At 42.6% G+C, this 24,735-nt stretch overlaps 1 protein-coding gene across 1 annotated transcript; it reads right to left on the reverse strand.

Moving 5' to 3' along the window:
• Window positions 1-124: 124 nt before the first annotated feature.
• Window positions 125-15,236, reverse strand: gna12a (guanine nucleotide binding protein (G protein) alpha 12a). The gene is made up of 6 exons (XM_084004624.1): window positions 14,382-15,236; window positions 9,620-9,838; window positions 1,659-1,709; window positions 1,370-1,570; window positions 870-1,076; window positions 125-754 (listed from the first exon to the last, which is right to left on the reverse strand). The coding sequence occupies exons 1-6, from the start codon at window positions 14,700-14,702 to the stop codon at window positions 593-595; spliced, it is 1,161 nt and encodes a 386-aa protein (XP_083860750.1). The 5' UTR covers window positions 14,703-15,236; the 3' UTR covers window positions 125-592.
• Window positions 15,237-24,735: the final 9,499 nt, after the last annotated feature.

Below are 24,735 nucleotides of genomic sequence, written 5' to 3' on the forward strand. Positions count from 1 at the left end.
TCACCCTCTCCCTCACACTGACCCCTCACCCTCTCCCTCTCCCTCACCCTCTCCCTCACACTCACCCCTCTCCCTCACCCTCTCCCTCACCCTCACCCCTCTCCCTCACCCTCTCCCTTGGTCTCCCATTCTGCAGCTCGCTCTAAACGTTCCAAAATCGTTCCTCCTTCTTCTACACACGGCTCCATGCAGCTACGTTTCAACCGTTAGCAGTCTGACTTTTATGTTTAGTGACAGGGTTGTGTGTGTGTGTGTATATATATATATATATATTTATACACCCACTTTCAGTGCTCATGTAGTTGGTGCTAACATTTTCTAACCTTTGTACGAACACTTGAAGCTACAAGAAGCTGGCTGTCTCTCCAGCACACACACGTTTATACAGGTTAAATGCAGTCTCGTCCTCTACGTCCCTCACAGTGTTCCCACAGGGACCCACATCTGGGTCCTGGGGGGGGCTCCACAGGTTCAGAGTTCAGATAAATCCACAGATTGCTCCACAGGTCAGTGTTAATATGGCGTCCTCCAGGCCTGGATGCGTGGCCGGTTTCACAGTTTCTACAGTCAGACAGGCTGCAGCGTGGAGAGGTCACTGCAGCATGATGTCTTTGAGGTTCTCCTGCAGGATGGTGTCCTTGACGGCGTGGAAGACGAAGCGGATGTTTTCTGTGTCCACCGCGGTGGTGAAGTGGTGGAAGAGCGGCTTCCCCCGGTTCCTCCTCTTGCGGCTGTACGACTGCACCAGGAACGCCTGCAAGGACCAGAGCGAGGACACGCAGGTAACCCGGGTTACGTCGGCTTCCTGTTCTTAAATGTGTGTGTGTGTGTGTGTGTGTGTGTGTGTGTGTGTGTGTGTGTGTGCGTACCTGCACGTCCTCCAGCCTGCGTGAGTCTCCTCTGAACTCGGGGAAGTTCTTGCGGAGGTCCACCGTGCGGATCTTTTCTTCCAGAAGGTCTGTTTTGTTGAGGAAGAGGATGATAGAGACGTTGAGGAAGAGCTTGTTGTTGACGATCGTCTCAAAGATATTCATGCTCTCCACCAGACGGTTTGTCCTCCGATCCTCCATCAAGACCTGGAATCACACACACACACACACACACACACACACAATTATCCTTTGTTTTTTTACAGGTTTTTATCTGAGCACCAATTAAGGATTCAGTCATCGTCATATGACTGTTGACGTGAACCGGAGCCAAGAATGAGGAACAATCAAGTTTCCTCAGCCAACCACAAAGAGAGCTTTGTGTAACATCTCAAACGTTTTCTCTCTGATGTTTCTCGTAGTTCTAAAAAGTCAACAGAGTAACGATCGGACCGGCTAACCTCTACAACCTCCCGTTACTTCAGCGGAGGAAGCGTTACCTGATCGTACTCCGACGACGACACCATGAAGAGGATCGACGTGATGCCGTCGAAGCACTGAAACCACTTCTGCCTCTGGGACCTCTGGCCTCCCACGTCCACCATCTTGAAGGGGATCTTCTTGATGACGAAGTCATGCTCAACGATGCCTTTCGTCGCCTTCCTGGCAAACAGAATGTCCTGCTTGTTCGGGATGAAGTTCTGGGAAAAAAGAAACGATGAAACGCATTGAACGCGGTGAAAAAGTTGAAGAAATCCGATTTAGATTTAAGGAATCGCTGTGACTCACCAGCTGACCAATCCGATCCAAGTTATCCAGGAAGTATTTGACCGACTCGCTCTGCAGAGGGGAAGAAAAGAGAAAGCATTATAGAGGAGGCTTCACACCGACGCCGTTGTTTCGGACTTTCCACTTTGCCAAAGTTACGTTAATACACGTTTGGTTCGGTTGGAGAAAACAAAAGTTAATTTCCGAGAAGCTCCAAGAACACGATGTCAAGTAGAAGGAGAACCGAGCCCACGTAGGTGATGACCACAGGACGTTCTGGCATCGCTGCAGTGTGGAACCAGAACTAACCGGATCAAATGTCGGCTATAAAAACTCAAAAAACACGAGCCTTTGTTCCGACTTTGTGATGCCAAGAAGCCCAGAGAGTCACCACCCCGGCTCAAAAGACCCCAAATAATCAGATTAAAGCAGTTAATCCGATCATTAGAATTAGAATTAAATTTTTTGTATTTCTCCTCTATTGGATTCCAATTTCATGTAAGCGCTCTCACTGTGGTTATTGATTTAATAATACATGAATCGATGCCTTCTTCCCAGATCTGCTGCGAAGGACCGAGTCCATGGAACCAACGTCACCAAATAATCATATCAGCCTCATGATGGTTTGAGGTGCTACGGTGAAGCTGCTTTCATGGAAAAGCCTTCAGTATTGTGGATTAAAGGCACTCCATCTGAGCTGGATTGTTGTGTTTATGTGAGCCATAATTGTATTAATAGTTCTATATCAATAAGGGATTAAATGGCCACGGGTGATTTGAAAGGGGACTCTTGTAAACTTTGTAGTTCCTCTGAGATCCACGGAGCATTTTACTGGAATGGTTTTGTTTTTCTGGCCAAACTCGCCTCTCGTCCGGCTTGTTTCCAGCAGCAGCGGATGTTTTTAATGAAGGTTTCATAAATCTGCTGTAGCTGGTTAACATGGTGGAGCGTTTAGCAGCTGGAGAGACAGATATTTGTCCCAGGAGTACACCCAAGTAAAAGGGGAACAAAGTGGGCAGAAACACGACTTCAAATTAATTATAAATATGTTCCTTTTATTTTCGTTTTGTCAATTATGGTGGTTATTTGCATGAAAAGTGAATTCAAATACATTTAAACATTTTTCTATCGCTAAATAAACTTACACTACTGGATATTATTAATGAGAAGATGTGAAAATTTCATGTCACTTTTATTCTCGCCAAAATAATTGCGATTCACAATATCAAGATATCACCCTGATAATCAACAAAATATACGTTAAACTCTTAGAATGGCACTTAAACATCCTGGACTCGAGAATTTGTTAAGAAACAAATATTTGTTTGCATCACAGATGAGACACATTGTTTTAGTGAAAAACAATCAAATCATCTTAAAACGACGATCATAAATCATAAGGTCTCTGCACCAATAAGAGATACATTTAAAAATATATTTATTTATCTTGACAGCTTTTTCAAGTCACTTATCATAGTTGCTCATCTGATAATAATAATATATAATAATAATTCACCTCCATCCGCAATAAAATTGCTTCCACAACATGATGTAAGCATTTCTAATTGCTGTTTTTCTTCTGCGTATTATTTTTGAATACTGTTTAGACGTTTCAGGCAGCATCGGAGCTGAACAACAATTAGCAGATTCTTGGAACTTGATTTGTGTAATCGCATGACAGTAAACATAAAGTCTGCATTCATTTCCACAAACTGTTTATGTGTTTAATTTTTTTAGCGCAGCCTGATTTTCTTCTTCTCTTCTCTAATTGATTATACAGTGAAAGAAAGGGTTTTAAGTGGCTGCTAATAGATTTCCATACTGTTTTGAATGAATGGAAACCAGTGGGCGCTGAAACCAAACAGCACAGGTTGCAAAATGCCTTTTTTTTTTGTGGGGTCGGCAGTAAATTGGCTAAAACTGAAACCAATTCTTCTTTACACTTGTGATTTCTGACAAGAGTTTAAAACTGAATCTCTCTCTCTTAAACACACACACACACACACACACACACACTCAACAGGAAACAGCTGTGTGTGTGAAAACAGAGGGGAGAGACATGGGGGAGGGAGGGATTAGCGAGTCAGACAGAACCCACTTACAAAGTCCCACACACACACTCACACACACACACACACACACACACACACACACACACACACACACTCACACGCACACACACACACACACACACACACACACACACACACACACACACACACACACACTCTAACAAAGTAAAAGCTGTTTTCCACTTTAAAACTTCAAATTTGCAGATTTTACGTTTTTTTGTGTGTCACACTGATGGAAGAGAATCAGTGAAAACTCTGTTACATGTCGCGGAACAACCAGGAAACACGACCCCCGTGCGGGTGAGATGTGACCCCGTGACCCCCGCCGCTGACCTACAGTGCAGCAGCAATAGGAAACACAAAGCCGGAGGGCTCCGATTGGTTCAGCCGGACGTGAACAGGAGGAGGGGCTGGTCGGAGGGAAAAGCAGGGAGAGGGGAATTCCCAGAGATGAAGGGATGTGCAAACACAGACGAGCGACATAGACACATACACGTGAGCACACGCACACACACACACACACACACTTTATGCTTTAACCGCCATCAGCAGAAACGGAGGCATCAAACTTAATATCGACATTAATCAATCTTATCAGGCCAAGGATGAGTTGTAGTCCCTTGTAATGCAGATCTATCATTAGTAAAAGTGTGTGTGTGTGTGTGTGTGTGTGTGTGTGTGCCTGGACTTGTGTGTGAGTGTGTGTGATTGAGTAAGGCTGGAGGAATGTCTCCATTCATGGTGTGTATGGGCAGATTAGAGGCTTTATTACAGCAAAGACCTGAATAAGCTCACATTCTGCAGTGTGTGTGTGTGTGTGTGTGTGTGTGTGTGTGTGCCACAGGTATATGTGTGCCAGAACTGTGTGACCGCTGAGGTCTGAATATAGGGAGTAAGCATGTCGGGTTGTAACTCTCTAACTTTTAATTGTTGATTCTTCAAATTGCTGTTTTTTTCTTACTCTCAGGTCAAACAAGCTTTTCTGTCACTTTTCTACACAAACCCGCCTTCAGACCTGCAGTGACCGAGGTTTCAAGGCCTAAATATACAGATGAGTCCTTTAACTAAAACACTGTTGTCTATTGGATAATTCCAGTTTATAACAACGTGTCGACCGTCATCCTGATTAGTAATAACAACATCACCTCGGTGAGTTAATTGCTGAAATCTGGGAACACAAAACGAGTTGGTCGACCAATCAGAAACCTGAAAAATCTCCAGGTCAGTCAAACTTATCCGGTCAAGACCCAAACTGTCTGTTGCAAACATCCATCACTGTACAGACCGACATCCTCGTTCATCTCCGATCGCCTTTAACGATGGAGAAAACTAACAAAATAAGACTCAACTTATAATAAAACCATGATCATCCTTTTTAATTCTCAAACAGAAAGGGGCGGGAAAAAATCAGAACGTACGACATTTCATATTTGGTTGTTATGGGAACAAAGTTCAGTCCATCTCACACACATGGCGACGCTCTGAAAGAAGAACCACAGACGGGGAAACAAAACAAACACGTACTTTCCACTCTGTGGAGATAAAGTTACATTCTGTTTAAACAGTTAACTCATGAGCAGCAACTTTAGCAGTAGCAGCTTTAGCAGTAGCATCAGCAGCTTTAGCAGCTTTAGCAGTAGCATCAGCAGCTTTAGCAGTAGCTTTAGCAGCTTTAGCAGTAGCATCAGCAGATTTAGCAGCAGCTTTAGCAGCAGCAGCTTTAGCAGCTTTAGCAGTAGCATCAGCAGCTTTAGCAGTAGCTTTAGCAGCTTTAGCAGCAGCTTTAGCTTTAGCTTTAGCAGCTTTAGCAGCTTTAGCAGCAGAGACTTTGGTGTTGAAATGTCACACAGTGGACCATATGGTGGCGTGTGTGTGTGTGTTTCAGCATGTACAGCCTCTTCCATGGTTATGGGTTCACAGCCCACCAGTCTCCTTCAGGATGTCTGAAGACGCCAGCAGCGTTTACTGTCGCAGCGTGATCTACTGCCTGGTTTCCACGGAGCAGCAGCTCCTCTGCGTGTTTATGGCCCAGTTATCTGGGTGTGGTGGGAACACAGGACAAGTAAACACAATCTTTGCTTTCGGTTTTTCCCTCTCTCTCTCTCTCTCTCTCTCTCTCTCTCTCTCTCTCTCTCTCTCTCTCTCTTCCTCCCTCACCCCTGTGGCTCTGCTCCAGCCGAGCCTGGGAAAAGCTGACTGTGGTATCCCCGGAAAACCTCTGGAGGAGGGGGGTCTAACTCAGCACATTTACTCCAGTAGACATTTTGGTTTTTCTTTCTCTGAAAAAGGAATAGGCTGGTGTTATTCTGCTGATGCGTTTCATCCTTCCTTGAGTTGGAAATCTTTAGAAATAAAGGGACATTTGGGGTTCGCTCACCCGGACAGAAGCTTCCGGTGCGCTTGAATGGACGGCGGTCGATATACTGCAGGTTTATTTAACAGGAATCATTTGTTTACGCTGTGCCTAAAGATTTTTGTAATAATTGCAGCTTCTCTGTCATTGAGTCGTTTGTCCTTATCCAAAGGATAATTGGATATTGTATGTAGTACAGATTGTAAATCCCTCTGAACAAGTGTTTGATTTGTGATATTTGAACTTTGCGTTCAGTGCAGATGTTGTTGCGAACACAAATGATGTACCATGTGACATCTCCTCTTTTAACCCTCCTTGACGTGACTCCAGAAAAACCATGTAAATCAAGCTTCTAGAAGAGACCAAAACTGTTTTTGTACATCATCAACATTATCATGTCTGCTGTAAAGTTTTTAACATGAGCCTCTACGAGGATTTACTCGCTTTTTGAGCCAGCCTCTAGTGGCCGTTCGATGAACTGCAGTTGTTGGCAGTTCTGCTTCATTTCTCAGCTACATTTTGGAGCGGAACCGAATCACGGGGGCAGATATTTCTCACTAGCGGCCTTGGCGGAGGTCTTTGTGTCCTTCTAGTATTGGAAATAAGACCCAGGTCAAAAATCTCCCCTTTCATTTTATGTGCAAATGTATGTTTTTAATCGTTGTTTTTGTGACAAAAATGGAGATCTATGACACACAGTAACATATATCAGGCTTTTGATACACAGACAATGCTTGTTCACTTGACTGTTGGTTTAAGTCTTTTTATAGAATTTGTTGACAGTTAGAAAAATAAAGAATAGCAGCAGCCTTATCCTTCAGGCCGGGACGACGTCTGCAAGCATGTGCAGCTGCACCACTCCGCCTTTATCATACAGCAGCTCCAGATAAGACAAGGCAGTCTGACCCAGAGCTGCACACACACACACACACACACACACACACGCTTACAGTATGTTAAGTGAGAGGGAGACGCTAGTGGCTTCTGTCTGACTCCAGATAGTTTTATCACTGATAAATGTGTAACAGGGTGAAAGGTCAGACGTACAGCTCTGGAAGGAAAATAGAGGAGAACGTTCAGACTGAGCTGTTCTACCACGGCTGTGAAACACTCCGATCGTTCATGACATCCTGTTGAAACGTGAAGTGTCATCATGGCTCTGCATGTTTCTACTTGTAGAGTTCCTCGTGAGGCCAAGTGGGACTCTGTCCTGTTACATATTGATCTTTAAACTGCTGCTGTTTGGTTGAAGAGACCAAAGTAGAGCTGCGTGTGTGAGAGGTGTTTCTCTCATAATTACCTCTTTCACAGACATTAGCAGTTGCTTTGCCTGTTATTTACAGTAATTTGATTGGTCCTACTCTGCCTCTGATTGGCTAGTTCTTGTACTAGTACTTGAGAGTATAAAGGGCCCGCAGGATTGAGTGTTTAAACCCGGAAATGAGTGAGTCATCTTGATTGGTTAGATGCCTGAAACTGTCTGTGGTTAACACAGGCTGAAGAGATTTCCACGTTTTTGTTCCACGACATAAAATCCTTCGGTAAATAATCCTCTTGTGAATTTTGAGGCGTTCGCATGTCGTAAAAAGCCGGTTTGCTAACGAGGAAAACGATGAAACGTTACCTTTTTGCCAAAACTATAAAAGCAGAGTTAATTTGTGTTGAACAAAACGTGTAGGTGTCATAAATGATGTTGCCAAGGGTCATTGACTTCCCATTGGAAGGTTGGTCAGGTTAATGATCTCGAGGATAGCAGCCTTCTTGTCTAGTGCTCTCATTTAATTACACTGTCCTATGTTACTCCTTCTAAACATGGATGTTTGAAATATTATAACTCTTTGTTTTTGGCCACTTGGTTGTCTTCTCGCTCTGGTTTTGGTCCTGAGACAAATGTCGGACTCTTTAGCTGCTTCATGCTCAACATTTCTAAATCACTTCCTGTTTAGTGCCGTGTGCAGTGATGTTTTAGTTTGGTGGTCAAAGTGAACCCAAAACAGTCAAATTGACCAGCTGTAAAATCAAAACAATGAGCTGAAAGACGCTACGGCGCTCTGTTGATCAACACATAGTCATGTTGTTAATATAAAATATTAATTACAGCAGCTCTAAAGCCGAGATTTAAAGGTCAAATACACTTGCCTTTTTGGTCTTAATTAAACATGGGCAATCTCTCATCCACCCAGCTCACGTCATATTCATTTATCCTATTCTATATTACATTGCTTGCATTTATTTCCTGCAAAAATGTGTAATGCATTTCATTTTTGATGATGGTTTAAAAACTAAACACACTCTCTGATGCTTAAACCACGGCCTTGTTTCCATCTATTCGGCGTGATTAGTCCGGTAAAAAGAGGATTGGTGAATTGTGCAGCCTGCTGGTTTTGATCAGCTGTTAACATATTCGTGTTAGAAAGGGGAGAAAGAAGAAGGGTGTAATCTGCGACCTGTTTCAGGGTGCGTTGGGCGCCGTGTGGCGTGACCGATGAAAGTGTGTTTCCAGTCAGGAGAAACATAATTACATGTTTGGCGAGTCTCCAAACAGGAAAAACGTGAGCGAGGTGAGTTACAATAAATAAAACAACAGCAAATAAAGTGACTTCTTTCTTTCGTTGAAAAAACAAACACACTCTGATATGATCCGTGACTTCCTCTGACGTTTCCAGCGTGTTGTCAGCTCCGCGGTGATTCAGTTATCTGTGTGTCTAGACCGCTGAAATATTGATGGAACTGATCAACAAACACAGCGCGAGTTTTTTCTTTTTCATTAAAGTGTTTTTTTGTCATTATTCCTCTGTTTGGCAGCTGATGGTAGAGTGTGACAGCAACGATGGAGAGGAATCAGCGGCTCCAGCAACAGGTTGACTTTTTTTACTTCCTACAACATATTGCCACAGAAAAGGCAACATTACATTTTCATACTGATAAATTAGAGTCCTGATGAGTCATCGGATGCTCTTTGGCAACACAACGGATGTGAAGCTTCAGCCAGTGAGTAATCTATGACAGGTCATGAGTCCCTGTCGATGAGCGAACCAGAAGGTTTTTTCTTTTTAAATCTTCACATAAGTCCGAGTGAAAGTGTTTGGTCATGTCTGCATGTTCTTATTTTGCCGTGTTAGGGACGTTTCTGTTCAAACTTAGCACCGAAACATATGCAAATCCAGCGAGGCGACGCGCCAAGCGGTCAAAGCTGGTTCCAAGACGGAACCGCCACCAGGGGGCGTGGCCTCCTGGTGTCAGGGCGGAGGGGAAACTTTTAATGTTGTGTTAACAAACCACAACAGACAAACCTCCTCTCTCCGCCTCCAGGGACGGTCTGATTGATCAACCACGCGGTATCAGCTTCAACTTCAGTGTTTAGTCATTTATCATTCCTGGATTTGACAGTGAATTCTAAAAAAAAAAAGATGATTTTTAATCATTTTTCCGTCTCAGTCGTTGGAGATTTAACAAGAAAGCGTGGTTAAAACCTCTTTCTGTTGTTAACAACCTTCAGGCGCCTTCAGGGGACATGAAAGAGGGAAACTGTTCTTTTATGGGGCAAATCAACTCACCAGTTGGAACTCGGAGCGCCGTGCGTAGGCTTCCTGTATGCCGGCGTCCCCCCACAGCGCGCTCAGCGCCATCACGTACAGCTGGAACTCGCCAGGCTCCACCCCCGAGCCGCCCACGCGCCCCTCCCACGACATCACCAGCATGCCCTGCTTCTCGTTCTCGCAGCTCTGCCAGCCGATGCCCAGCTTGTCCCGGGCGTCCACCAGCACACGCACGCCCTGCAGGGACACAAGCACGTGATGTCACAGCTGCTTTTTGTGATGTCAGCAATATTGTACAAACGTCTCCTGAGCACACAGAGGAAGAAAGAAAAACTGCATGCGCTGCTTCCTGGGAAAAAACACAGTCGTGTTACTGGTAAACACGGAGCAGCTTTAACGGTGCAGTGCATGTGTCCAACGTGCACGCTCACACATGTGCACGTGTGGTTTTCTGAAGAGAACCATGTGGACTGATCTGCGTGGGAGGTCTGCTGCAAACTATCAAACCAACCAGGCCAGATATTCAGTGTTTCTATCTGTGTCTCCTTCTCTCTCTATATATAAATATACACATTTATTACACTGTTTTGAATCCATTCCTTTTAAATGTTCCAATTAAGTGTCTCACACGCTTGGCAGTGAATTTGGTTTATTTTGTGCAACAGTTTTTCTTTATAACTCACTACTCGTATTGTTAACGTCATTCTTTTTGTCAGTTATGTTGCTTGTTTATCTGTAACATCTTTGCTTATATTTTTTATGGATTCATAACGGACTCCCATGAGAGTTGAGATCATCTTAAAGTTCAGACTCTGCTGTGTTATGAAATATGCTGTTTGCCTGTTTGATTGATTGAATCAACAGAGGACTCGGCAGCAAACAATATTATTGAACTCGGAAGCGTTTCAAAGGTCACACTGAGTTAAAGTATGGGAGTGTGTGTGTGTGTGTGTGTGTGTGTCAGTGAGTCATGACCACCTCACCTGTGCAATAGTCAAGTCTGGTCAAGTTTATTTGTACAGCTTCATATCACATTCAATAAAGCTTTACAGGAACAGCTGCCAACCAGCTCAACATCGTCTCCACAGAGAAGCAAAAACTCTGGAAGAAATCACAGACCAGGACGTTCAAAGAGAGCTTCTCTTTCATAATATAGATGTCCAACAGCAGGTGACGGGAGGAAAAGGTCAGTACAGCTCAATAAAAGGAGAATTCCTCAGTCATGCAGCTGCTACAGCGTGTGTGTGTGTGTGTGTGTGTGTGTGACTAACTGGTTGTGTTTTTTAAATCTGATCCCTCATTTTAAACGTTTCCTTTGGTTTTCACAGCAGGAATGAGTCAGACTGACGAGGCGATGATAGTAATGATGGTAATCCGGCCGACCGAAGCTTTGAGTCACATCCACTCCGATCTTTGTCTGAGTGATCATCTGCGCTGCTTTCTGTCCCTCATCGATTCACCCGTCTGTCTCTCTTCCTGCATGTCTGCATGTTTCTCTTCTGTTGCATCTTAAAATCCATAACAAGCTGCAGCGTCACCACGACAACGCTGGAGCATCCTTCCATAGGTCGATGTGAGCTGGTCATTCTTCTCATGGTGGGGCTTCCAGGTGATCCAGGTCCACTTATACAGTCGGACATGTAAGTATCAAATCCCACTTCATGTGAAGCAGATATTTCCATTCAGGTTTTAGAAAGAAATTATGCATTTACTGTGGAGACTCATCTCATTAGCATCAGCATGGACACGTTGCTTTCCAGATAAATAGACGTTATATGGAGCTCTAACTTTTATCCTGGTGGCTTCAATTTCACAACTCCTATTGTAAAAGTATATTTCAATCCTAGTTTACCACCGGTAATTAAACGTTGCTGGAGGACTTACTGGTGATAAACATTAACGAGCTTATAAGACCCCACAGATGCTGCATTTGTTTTGGGTCTCTGAGGCTGCAGGCTTTCTCTGAAGGTCCTTGCATGTGGACCACGAACGCATCGGCCTGGAAACGTCTCCGAAAGAAGCCGTTTGCACGCATAAAAATAGAGTTTTTATCCCTGATCCAAACGTCATTCATAGTGTTTGCCGTTCTCGTGAAATATTTGTGCCAACAATGCAAACCAGAGCTACAACAGGAGAGACAAAGAGCAGCGGTTGGGATTTGTCTTGTGTGTGTGTGTTCGGCCGTCAGTAGTTTCTCACCACATGGGGCTGAAGGAACATTAAAGACCTGATGACCGAGCTGAAGACTTGCATCGACGTGGTCGCTGGTATTATTAGCAGTCGCTGGCTGCGATGCTGTAATTACAAAGGGGCTCCTTTCCTGCGTTCTCCCTCCTCGGACGTGTTTGTGCCCCCACAATCCCCTCTGTTCAGGTTGTTGTTTCGTTATATCAGCTGGTCAACAAGGCTCTCAGTGTGAACCATCAAGCATCCTCAATCTTATCCTTTCCCTTTGTCATTGTCACGTTCTGTCTCATTTGTAGCCTCAGGCCACATGTGAGAAATGAAGCGATAACATCTCTATTTGTAAACATACATTTTAAGCAGAACTAATATATATATATATATATACACACATGTCATCCCGAATCAACCGTCGTATTTCCTGTTTTGAAAGGTGACTTGGTGACGAGGAGGCATTCATTTCCTGATTGTATAATCTGACTGAATATTGGCCCATAGCACATTTACGAAGCTGAATTTTGGGGGCTTCCTTTGAATAAGTTATGTGCTACATGTGTGGAATGAGAGGATCTATATGTATATATATATATATATATACAAATGTGACCTCGTGGCAGAGAGCGTTCAGGGGTCGAGGGGTCGTTTGGTCCAGTGACTCGCTGATCCAGTTTGTGCCAGTGTGATTCTGTGAGATATTAGCAGCATCATCCGTGGTGGTGAACCGAACAAACACGCCGTTCCCCCAACTGTTAAAATCAACACATCGCCACTCGAGCGTGGAAAACCTCAGGTTATCTCCCTCGATTAATTAGTGTTTAGGAAAACACTCGGCGGAGCAGTAACGACGGCAAACGAGGGCAATCAGAGAAATCCAGATAAGATTTAAAAAAAAAAAACCCTGCTTCGTGCTCAATGTATAAAGTGGATGAAAACTCTTTACTGTTGCTGCTCATGTTCGAACGAGAGCTTGTAAATTAGAGAGCAGATCTTGATGCCCGAGGCTCCACAGAGTTACATTAAGTTGTTTTTTTAAGTTCCACTTTAATTTGTGACGAATAAATAAATCCACTTCACAAGGGTTAGACCCGAGAGGTGTAAGTACTGAGAGTGAAGGAGCAGACCTGCTCTCCACCTCTGTGTTGAGTTAGTTTTATAAGCCTTAATGTGCTCAGCTCTATCCCTCCTTAACTTCCTGCTTTGTTCCCTTTTCTTTCATGGTGAAGGGAGGAGGGTCCTGACATCCCACTGATTACACCAGCACCTCTCTGCCTAACGAAGGGAATCACGACATCCGGTATCAGCGTCATGTCATACCGGGAATGATGCACAAATGGTACGTTTTATAGTCCAAATAGCGATCAATTAGTCAAGACAGTAATTGGTCGTAAGAAATGGAAATCTGATCGTTGTTTTGCTGCTTTTCTCTCCCTTTTTTACGTAAACTGAACACTTTTTCTTTGGCCACATTATACACTTAATGATTCTAACCACTGATAGTAATATTGTGCCTTATGTTCTTTCATTAGATAGAGGGCCAGTGAATTCAGCGACATGTGGGTCAAGGACTTACTTACTTAGACGCCCTTTATTGTCTAAAAACACTTCCAATCATGTGATTTCTTGCACTGTTTTTGCCTCCCCATGCCCTCCTACACACCGTGCATTGTGTGTTTATTAGGAGTTGAGTGGTGTGCTGTGTGTATGGGCGAGGGGAGGGGGGTCCTGTTAACGCCGCTGTATGCTGGTATTCAGGCGAGGGTATTGTGTGCTGCTGCCTCCGCTGGACTCTTATCATCCTCGTCTGGGCGCTGTGGCACTCGGGCGGATGTGCTCATCCCTCAGGAATAGTCTGGCATTGTTAGCTGGTGAAGGAGGCCCAGCCATGACAGCAAACAAAGGGACAGCACACGCTACACTTCAGGATAAAAATATGTACTATGTCAACAAACTCCCCCCCTCTGTGCATTTGGAGCGAGTGTGTGGGACGGAAAATGTCAATATTGGGATTATTACTGCTGCTGATTAACTGGTGGATTGTTCTCTTGATTAAATCAACAATAGTCTGGTGTGTAAAATGTCAGAAGTAGTTAGAAATGTCCATAGAGAGTTTATAAAGACATGTGCCTGAATCCAAAACTCAAACATGTTCACTTTCCCATCAAGCAAGATGAAGAAAAGCATCACATCTCTAACTTTTTTTTTGGCAAATATTCCTTGTAAAATTTATTGTATTTGTTTATTTGTTCCGAACAAGTAAAGACATAAAATTAAAAAAAATGTTTTTCTTCACAGTTCGGAAAGGAGTGAGAAGAAGAATAATTTATTTAATCTCACCCTTTCTCCATAACCCTTCTTCCATATTTAATAATTAATGAATTAGTAATAATTATTATTATTACTATTAGCACCATTTCTTATAATAATAATAATAATAATAACAATGACTTTTAACCAACCTTTCAGCTGGGTGCAGGTATGTCAAATTAAAACTCAAGCCGGAGTGGACAACACAGATGACAAACCTGCTGGTTTGAACTTTGACCCCGGTCTGTCTGCCCCCCCAGGCTGTTTATTTCCCATGAAACCTCGCTCTTACCTTCAGTATGTTCTCGTAGATGGTGTCCCGGAAATCCAGAAGGGCTTTCTTATCAAACTCTTGCCCGTTAATGATGCGCATCTGCTTGAGGAATGTGGACTTTCCGCTCTCCCCGGCCCCGAGCAGGAGGATCTTCACCAGCCGGCGGACGGCTCTCCTCTCGCGGGCGAGCATCGCGTCTATCTCCCGGCTCCTCCGCCGCGCCTCGCGCTCCTGCGCCGCGTCCCTCTCCCGGCCGCTGCCCTCCTTGCTGCCGCCCGGGTCCCGGCTGGCCTCGGACGGGAGCAGACAGCGGCTCAGGCTGCGGACCACTCCCGACATGGCGAGTCGTGTGGGAAAAAAAAAAACAAAACAAAAAAGTTCACCTCAACTTCAGTGGGAAACTGTTCATTCTAAGGACGCGACCCCTGACCCCAGTCCGGTTACATCCACTTCTAATCGGGTTAATCCAACTACATTCGGATTAAAGGGTGAAGCCGTTATCTAGTCCCCGACCAGCAAACAACCCGTGTCCATCTTGGTTCCCCCGCGCCATCAACAACAAAATCAATCCGGATAAAGAGGAAGCGACGCCGCCGAACAGTGGAGAATAAAAGAAAAGTTTAAATGAGTCCGAGTTGGCTTCGTGGGTTTAAGTTGATCCGGAGTCGGTCCGTCCATCCGAAACAAGCCCGGAGTAAGAGGAGACACACGGGGGACAGCAGCCTCTCCACTCGGGGACGAGCCAGCGGTTTGTGTGAACTTGGGCAGCCGAGAGAGAGCAGCTCCTCCGGGCGTCAGGGGGGGAGGAGGAGGGGGGCAGCCCGATGAAGAGGGCGCCGCTGCACTACCGGGCAGCGCCGTCAGGGGGCGACCGCGGACACAACACAGAGGGAGGCCCATTTCCGCCACTGTGATGAAAAAAAAATTATACGGAGAATCTCTTCACTTTATGATGATAAACTTAATCAATTATTGTATGTGGTATCTGAAAGTAATGAATACAGATTCTCAAGTTCATTAATTTCTCTTATTTTTTGAGTTCATCATGTTTTTGAGTCTAAATATTAGGATGGTTTTTCATTATTTTGACGTGCTAACTCCTTATTTTGAGATAGTTTGACTCACAGGATATTTTTGTTCATCATCATACATTAACTAACTATATGGCTCTGGTTTTGAAGGTCAAAGGTCAAGTTTAGTTTTCACATCAGAAAAAGTGAATCCCCCAAAATTTTCTGAATAACTATAAGGTTCCGTTCACACTGAACCCCCGAACCTATAAACCTCAAATTCATCTTGAAATCCTCAGAATGGCTCTTTTGGTCGAATGAGTGTTTCATCCGTCCATTAAATCCCACGGTTTTAACAAATTGACTTAATATAAAATAGATATGTAATTATCCATATAGTCCTATGTATTCATTTTTTATCTTCAGTACATTCAAAGCATTCATCTTATTTCTGCACCATTTTAACTGTTCCAACATTTACCTTTCCAATATGTTTTTGCCCTCTTTCTAAACTTACCACGGGCAGTTGAAGTATTTATTACTATTTATAATCAGTTGCAGTTAATATACTGTATCTGACAACCCAATCTAGCCAATCAACAAAGAGTGCACTCAATCAAGAGGATGTTCATTGCAGGCCAGCAGGGCTTGTACTTAGTCTAAGCTGAATGTGCTGCAGAAAAAAGAGAGCACCAGTGTGTAAGTGAACATTAATAAAGGTTTAAAAGAAGAAGAGATTTTTCAGCTTGAACTGAACTTTTGTCGTTCCAACGTCTCCACGCTTTCTCTCTTGCAAACAGCCCGAGCATCCATGCCTGTAAGAACCAGTCCTGGGAAACATAAGCTTCACACTCAGCCACGGCAACAGGAGACCCTCTGCTTGACGGCCCGCTGCCAGAGGAACTAATCAGCCACGGCATCCAAGGCCAGTTTCTCTACTGGAAGAATCTGCCTCACAAGCGCCAGTTGGGTCTGCGGACCTCGAGTACTCCGGCAGACCACCAACTGTCTGCTGTTTAGATGGTGACGGCGAGCCAAAGGAGCCAGCAGGAGCCGGCCAGCTGGATGAAGCAGCAGACATGGCGGTCGTGAGGTCCAGCACGGCGAATCCATTTGGACGAGGTGATGCTGAACAATGCTAACTAATCAGCGGTTCACTTCCTTTGCTTAATGTTAAAAGCAACATTTAGTTTTTTTTTGCACAGATGCTAAGGTTTAAATGACGTCCAAAAATGTGCTCAATTGTTGTTTTCAGCCAGGAAATCAGTCACAATCTGTCAATATCAAATTTCAGCTGTCAAAAATGTATTTAGATGGATTTTTTGGTGTAATATTACACCGGACATGTTCATTTTTTTACCCTTTCTTAATTTATCCCAAAGGTTTTTGGTTGGAGACTAGATTGGATTGTACTATTACACCCTCAACAGCAACGAACAAAAAGGTTGTTAATTAATGCAGCAAATTGAGTATGAAAGAGTTCATGAAAGGTATATTAATAGATACAATCTGATCAAAGCTGCGGTAATTAAAGATGACAGAATTAAATTGGAGTATATATTCATACAAAAGCTGTTTGTTTTAGAGGGAAATATAAATGTTTTTACTGGCGACCTGTCCAGGTGAACCCTGCCTTCGCCCAATGACAGCTGGATCGGCTCCAGCCCCCCCGCGACCCTGAATACAGGCTAAGTGGTAGACAATGGATGGATGGATGAATGTTTTTCCTCAGAAAATGGCCACAAATAGGAGCTTCAGGCTTCAGGTTCCACTCAAGCAAGACCGCCAATAACGGCTTATCCTCATGAGTGTTTTCTAAAAGCACAGGGAGGAAAATATTTTTGAAATAAATCAATTATTTGAGTAGCGAAGTAGGCCCATGCATGTGTGCTTAGACTGGTAAAGTATACGGATGGAGAAGAAGAAATAAGATGCATATATCCTTGGAATGCTAAAAAAAAATGTATTGTCAAACCTGAAGCATTAAATTATTATTGGAATTAATTTACGGACCATTTAAAGTGAGACCAAAGGAGCCCAGGCTCAGATTACTCGACATGGAAAAGTGAGGAATTGTGTCATCAAAAGGCAATTTTTGAATAAGCCAATAAGTTTGTCACACAAAAATAGAGTATTTAGTGTTTTGCCGGTCCCCTCTTTGTGGAACGGATGAGCTTTTGTTGCTCAACATCGTCTCTAATCCACAATCTTCACTCCAAACACATTTTGCTTGAAGTTGTCTGTCTTGGAGGAGAAATCCCTCCCCTTAGTTTAGATTATTTATAGCCCTCTATAGACAAATGTATAATATACGTTTAAATACTTAAATAATTGTACCTTTGAATTCAGATCAACAATCTAAAAAAAACACAAAAAAGTAGTATTTTTTATGGTAAATAAAAATATGTTGCAGTTTGAAGTTTCTCTAAACAGAGGGCGCTGTTACATCAGATTTGAAAACCCCCTCCCCAAGAAATAGGTCTATGAAAAGGCTGTCATTTTAAAACAGAAAAGGATGCGAGCGAATGAAATGCACCGTCAGCAAGCAAGAAATCAGCAACTAACTAAGAGGAGGCATGCGTGGGAGCGTTGTGTTCTTTATGTGTTGTAAGACTGTGTGCCCGTGTTGTGTGGAGATCATATAGATATGGGGAGAGAAAAATGTTCAAAATGCATGCTGAAGGCAACACACTCCTCTCATGTAATTAGCCTAAAAGCCTTTTCATCAGGCTTGAGATAAAAAAAACGCAAACACACACTAATGGACACCAGCAGAGTGCTTACACTCACTAATATTTTACATTTACCTTTTAACACTATGGACGAGGCATCAGGGTGATGGCAGCGTTGCCTTGGTGTGTGTTTTCGTGTTTCTATGAGTTATTTATATGCAAATACATCTGGAAGGGTGTCTCTGTGTGTGTGAGAACAGATGGCGTAGGAGAACTGAACATGTGTACGTATGTTGCCTCTCGGTTAAGAGTCATAACAACACGGCTTCAGCTCCGTCCTGAATTATTCCCAGCCCTCGTCTTCCCTGTTATTCCCACCTCGCTCTGATGAAACGCTGTTATTCAGCCACACTGTCTGGATGCCTGTCTGACTTGAGGTACTTTGGCACCAAACACACCTTTCGTACCTGACTGAAATGCCAAATGCAGCTGTTAGCGATGAGTGACAGGCCCACATTCCAGTCAGCACAGCATGCTCCTCTTCTTCTCTCTAATGGCAGAGCTCCTCTCTCCGCTGTCTGCACTCACTTTAGAACGTTTTTAAGGAGGATTGACTCATGTTTGAATTTGACTGCGTTTGTTTTTTTTAATCAAAGTTTTGATCCTTTTTTTTCTTGTGAAAACATCACAATATGCGTATTACCTAACCTGCATCCTTTTTTTTACACAATACAGACTAAGACTTAGACTTTTCTTTATTGATCCCTTTGGATTTCCAGCAGCTTACAAAAACTTAATAAAAAAATATACAAAGTAAACAATAGACAGTAAACAATAAACTCTTAGCTAATTATATTTAAAGTAGAGATACAAGTAAAAACATAAGTTAAGTGTAGAGAACTGTATAGAGGATGGATATAAATAAGTATGTATGAGTAGATTATTATTCTGACAATTCTGATTTATTACAACCTGGGTCTAGTCGGCTTGATGGCGTCATGTCGTCAGCAACCGCCTTTTCAAAGACGTTTAATAATTACTTCTATGGCAAGCCGTTTTAACATTTAATCGAACCACACTGCTATCTGTAATTATATTTTAGATATCCATAATAGCATTTCTCCTAGTCAAAATTACATTTTGACTTGGAGAAATGGTAATTAAAGATATCCACAATACATTCTTACTAGTAAAAATGATATTTTAAGATATCTACAACTTTGATTGTACTAGTCAAAACTAAATTTAAGATATCTAAAAATCCTTAAAACGTATAAGTGGCCGTTTTATCATTTAATAGCTAGACTGGATATGTATTGCAGATATCTGTAATTCAATTCTTCCTAGTCAAAAAGAACATTTCAGTATCCACAATGACATTCTTCCTAGGATAAATGACGTCACTTTTGCCATTCATGTGTATTGGGCTTTCAATTTCAGATATCCACAATTACATTCTGGATATCTAGAGTGAACATTATGGATATCTGCAATTGAATTCTTACTAGGAGAAACTCCCATTTCAGATATCTTCAATCCAATTGTTACTAGTCATAATTTAAATTTTTTTAAATGGCGTCCTGTCTACCTGTCAACAGATATCAACAATACATTTGTGGATATCTGCAATTGTATTGTTCCTAGTCACAATTCTAATTGTAGATATCTGAAATTACATTTCTACTAGTCATAATACGAATTGTGGATATCCATAACGACATTTCTACTAGTCACAATGTATTTTGGATATTCAAAATTACATTCTGGATATCTGGAATAGTTTTTCATTTTGGATATCTGAAATGTTAAATTGTGACTAGTAACAATTGGATTGAAGATATCTGGGAGTTAAAACGGCTTGCCATATTACTTCAAAGTCCACTGCTTCATCTCCCCAGAACAAAACCTTAAAATCTCGCAAGCACGTGTAAACCACAGACATTACTTCAGGCATCGAACCAAAAACCCTTTCAAAAAACCCATTTACTGGGAGACGAGGGAACCAGGAGAGATGATGACTGGTGTCTGGGTTTTCACAATTATAATCAACATCTCTATAATTACAATGGCTCAAATTACCCTGCGTAATGTCAAATTGGTCACTCATAGCGTACTCCGCTCATCTTAGCGTCTTTCAGCTGGTTGTTTTGGTTGTTCCACCCACAGCTCTGCTGTTTGGGTCTCTCACTGCTCTCATAGTCTTGTTTGACTGCAGGTTGCTGCTCTCACTCCCCTCTCCACTGAGGAAATATTACCAGCATTTGTGGCAGATTTACTCTCCTGCCCTCACTACACATGAAGCCGCAGAGCTATGCAGCGAGCTAAACACATTTCCGATAAAGGCTGAAGAGAGCCGAATGGCCTTTAAAGGCCTTTGCGGGGAGCAAAACTGTGAAACAGCGACAACGGAATTGGATACACCAGCAACAGCAATGGAAGTATAGACGAGCTGTCAGAGTAGTTGCATTGCCTCTCGTGGTGGGAAGCAACAAAGTCTCACCAGATGAAAATCAACATGAAACCTGCAGGAACGGATTGTTTGGGCCACTTTGTTTTCAGCAGAACACGACGTTTACATCTTGTCACCGTTTTACGTTGTTAAACGGTTGCTTGTTGACACATCCAGCAGGTGAATAGCAACGTGATCATTCATTTGGAGTCGTTCATCTGTCCACCTGCCAGCCTCTTTAGATGCTCAACACTCCGCCGTGTTCACCAGGTACTCGCTAACTGTGTCATTCTGTCTGTTTGGAGCCTTTTTAGTGAAAAACAGCCGCTGCTGCTGCGACCGAAACCAGTGAGCAGAAACAGTCGAGGTCCAGACAACGATGAGCTGAAACCAGCGTAGCTAGGGTGATAACTTACGAGTTTGCCTTTTCACATTGTCATATTTTCAGTTGATGCCTTGTTTTTATAACATTATTGATTACAAGTTCCACAGAGGAAGTACAGCATAGAAATGAATTTAAACGTAAACATATATTAATTATTTTATATAAACATATATGTAATGTAAATACATAACATGTGGATCACCATGGGATCTTATTTCAGAAGAAACGCGTACGATAGTTATCGCATCATTTTTAATCCCAAACATATAGATTACTATCAGAAAATGTCCCTACCTTTCACTTGATTTATTACTTAAGTAAACATGTAAATATGAGTCTCAATCTTTAATTTCAAGACTTCTTTAATACAGCATGATGTTCATTTAGTAAATGATGCTCTAATTTAGAGTCAAATAGACGATAAGGCTGATTGACAGGTCACTTCCACGGCGTTACAACGGTGTGTTTTCAGTTCATGAAACTTTTTAATTGAAAATGTCTTCATGCTTCAGCTTCACTTCTGGTTGCAGACGCCGACGTCCAAAATCCAACATGGCTGAACCCGAGACTTCAAATCCGTAGAATACAATGGGTGTCGTCACGGCGACTATGTCTGCTTCCAACATGACGAAACCAACTCCTGGTGGCAGAATGCTGAGGTTTGAACCGTAAATAAAAAGATGTATATGATCGAACTAAACAGCTGAAATGTTTATGAAGGCTGAAGTAACGTGATGTTTTAACATGCACCTTATTTTATCATTTAACTTGTAACTGACTTGATTGTGCAATGTTCCCGGAATCAGTAGGAAAACCCTTTTTTTAGCATGAAATGATGTCTAACTGAGAGTGGAAACTTGATTCACTGCTGAAATTATTACTCCGTTAATTGGTCAGTCAGTTGACAGAAGATTTATCATTTCTGACAATCTTTTCAATGTTTAAGTTATTGATCAAGCAAAAAGTACCAAACATTCATTAGTTCTAGCTTCTTGAATATGAATAATTCCTACATTACTCTGTTTCATTTCCCTGTAAACTGAATATCTTTGGGGTTTTGGACGAATGAGCTATTTGAAGATGTCACCTTGGGCTTTTTTTTTTTTTTTTAACTAAATGATTTATTAATGAATCTGCAAATAAAAGAATCATTGATCACTGCACTGAGCTTGTTGTTATGACAACTAATGACCCAAACATCCAGCTGTGAATACTTCTCCAGGTGTAGGTCCATTGATTGCTCAGCGTGGAGCGAAGGCTCTGGCTGGTTCCTCGCATTAATTCACGTGAATGCCGTATTCCAACGCCATGCCACCCACCAGCTTTTTCTCTGACTGCAGGCCAGCATTTTCCAGTTTACACTTGAGGCATTTAGCTGGTAATATTATTCAAAGAGAATGGGTCTGAATGGAACAGTAGACTTAGATACACTTCCTTTATGACTGAAATAATAAGCAAGCTAAAGTCGCGAATGCAAGGTCAGAGCGTTCTACTGTTAACACGACATTTTCTTTATGACGCTGTCGCTGCGGAAGTCATGTAAGGGGTAAAGTGCTCAGAGAACAAACATGGAGACTTTGTAAAAGAAAGTAAATGAAAAAGGAGGACAAAGCAAATGAGATCCGGTGGGGAGATGGTGATGTCAAGTGTTTGTTAGGAAATAGCTTTTAATAGAAAGGGAGAGTCATTTTGCAGATCTGACTTGTGAGAGAAGATAGTTTTTCCACCATTAGGGACTTTGTGAAAGAAAAGACTGGATTGAGTGGATTGATTAGCAGGCTGGAACTCAAGAAAGGAGCTTAGGAAAGCAGAAAAGCCTAATTTCCCCACTTCCTAAGATGGCACAGAGCAGTGGGAGATGGAGGACCGAAGGGGAAAGCAACAGAGCTAAATCTGAAGCCCCGTGGTATATTCACACAGGTGTTTTCTACTTAATTTGACTGATCAAACCTCTTTTCAGCAATTAAGACGTACGGTAAACACTCTGTGCTTGTCTGAAGTCTGCATCACTCTTGTTAGTTTGTGCACCATCACCATGCTCAAGGCCTCAGTGTGCAGCCAAGTAAATGAGGTGACGCTAGAAGGTGAGTGAGAAGCGAGGTGGAAATATTTGAGACACTTTCTGTACAGTATAAAGCAGCTGTGGACAGCATGATACTAAGAACTACACATGTAGACGGCTTTACTGACTTTCCTGGTTTAACCGTGTTAAAGGTTCATTTCTGTGCAGATTTTTGATGGAGGAGAGGCCTAATACCGTAATACTATATAATACGTAATATAACAAGTTATGTAACTAATTACATTTGACACCAAATAATAAGCTATGTCATTTTATGCCGTAACTTATTAAACTTCCGTTGCCTAACACTGAAAATGTTTATTTTCCAGACTGGACATTTTTCACCGCAACCGGGGGGTTAATGGGCAACCTAAAGTGCTGTTTTGTTTACGTCATGTGAAATGACCTTTGATTGGTCAGTGGAGACGCAACGTCAAGTTCCTCGGTTACTGATTGGCTGGGGGCGGGAGCGACGCGGCGGAGAGAAAGGGCTAGTTTTGTGAGCTCGTCCGGCGTCACTCGGCAGCAGGAAGACGACACCAGGGGGTTTTAACAAGTAAACTAGTCCGGATGAAAGAGTTAAGAAGTGTACACTAAGAATTCAGTCAAGTCTCTTCTCAGACTGTTGGACTTTTGTGTGTTTTCCAGCTAAGCTAACGGTCGCGCTAACGGAGCTAGCACCGGTGCTAACGCTAAACTAGCTGTCAAAGGAGGACCGGCTACTTCCCGCATCAACTTCCAAGGAGCTGCTTGTGAAGGATCCAGCCTATAGGAGCCGTAAGGACTACAGTTGCTAGGTGAGTTGCCCACATGAGTTTGCCGGTTAATGGCCTTTATATTTCTGTTGAATTGATTATTTGTATTGACGCCTTACTTAGTTTTGTTAGTCACTCAAAGTCGAGATGAAATGGAAAATGCTTTTTTTTTTGTCTTTGTTTCTGCTGGAGATCAAATTCCCATTTTTTACATCAAATCTAAGTTACTTTCCAAATCGTATACTCATTATTTATACTTATATACGTTGCATGTAGTAGCGGATGCATTCCAGTAGGAGGCACTACTTTCATAACGTTGCACCTTGAACTTGACCCCCAGGCTTTTATATATCATAGTGGTTTGTGGCCCAGAATAGCCAGAAAAAGCTTGCCGGCTTGCATACTGCAAAATGCAAAAGTTCATTCACTAGCTTATTATTTCCTCCTGTAAAACAAAATATGAAGTGTGTTTATGTTAGCTAGGACGAACACATTTCAACCAATGATATCATGACATCCATCCATAAATCAATCTGTGACTTTCACCCAGAAGGGAGGTGTGTGTGGAGCCACAGTCCTCTGTATCGCAGCATCATGGTCTATTCAAAGCCCAACCCCCCTTTTATTGACCCAATCCATTGGAAAATATTTGATTTTAATCCCCGTTGTAACTGTACACCTCTCAGCTTCACGTCTCCAGGAAGAGCGTGGGGCTTTGAAGCATATTTTACATATTGGCCAAATGGTGGAATCACAATTTCTGGATCTGTCACACGATGCCATGAGGCCATATAAGAGTTTTCCCCCATAGACTTACATTGGGACAGAGAATAAGTGGATAATCATCTTCCAACTATGAACACTGTGATTTAAATAACTTATTTAAATCATTAGGTCCTAGACGTTGTAAAATCCAGTAATAGCTGCATCCAGAGTTATTCTTCTTCCTGTGTTCATATGAATGAGCCCAAGACCGAGGACTAGGAGGCGGGTTTAATGCTTTATGGGCCCCATGGATGGGGAAGATTGCTGGAAGAGC

Source organism: Eutrigla gurnardus (assembly GCF_963514095.1).
Source record: "Eutrigla gurnardus genome assembly, chromosome: 3".
Lineage (NCBI taxonomy): Eukaryota > Metazoa > Chordata > Actinopteri > Perciformes > Triglidae > Eutrigla > Eutrigla gurnardus.

Coding starts and splice junctions, on each gene's coding strand:
- gna12a (XM_084004624.1), bottom strand. CDS start 14,702: ATGTCGGGAGTGGTCCGCAGCCTGAGCCGCTGTCTGCTCCCGTCCGAG. Junction 1,710..9,619: donor GGCGCTCCGAGTTCCAACTG/GTGAGTTGATTT, acceptor TCCCCTCTGCAG/AGCGAGTCGGTCAAATACTT. Junction 1,571..1,658: donor TGGATCGGATTGGTCAGCTG/GTGAGTCACAGC, acceptor CTTTTTTCCCAG/AACTTCATCCCGAACAAGCA.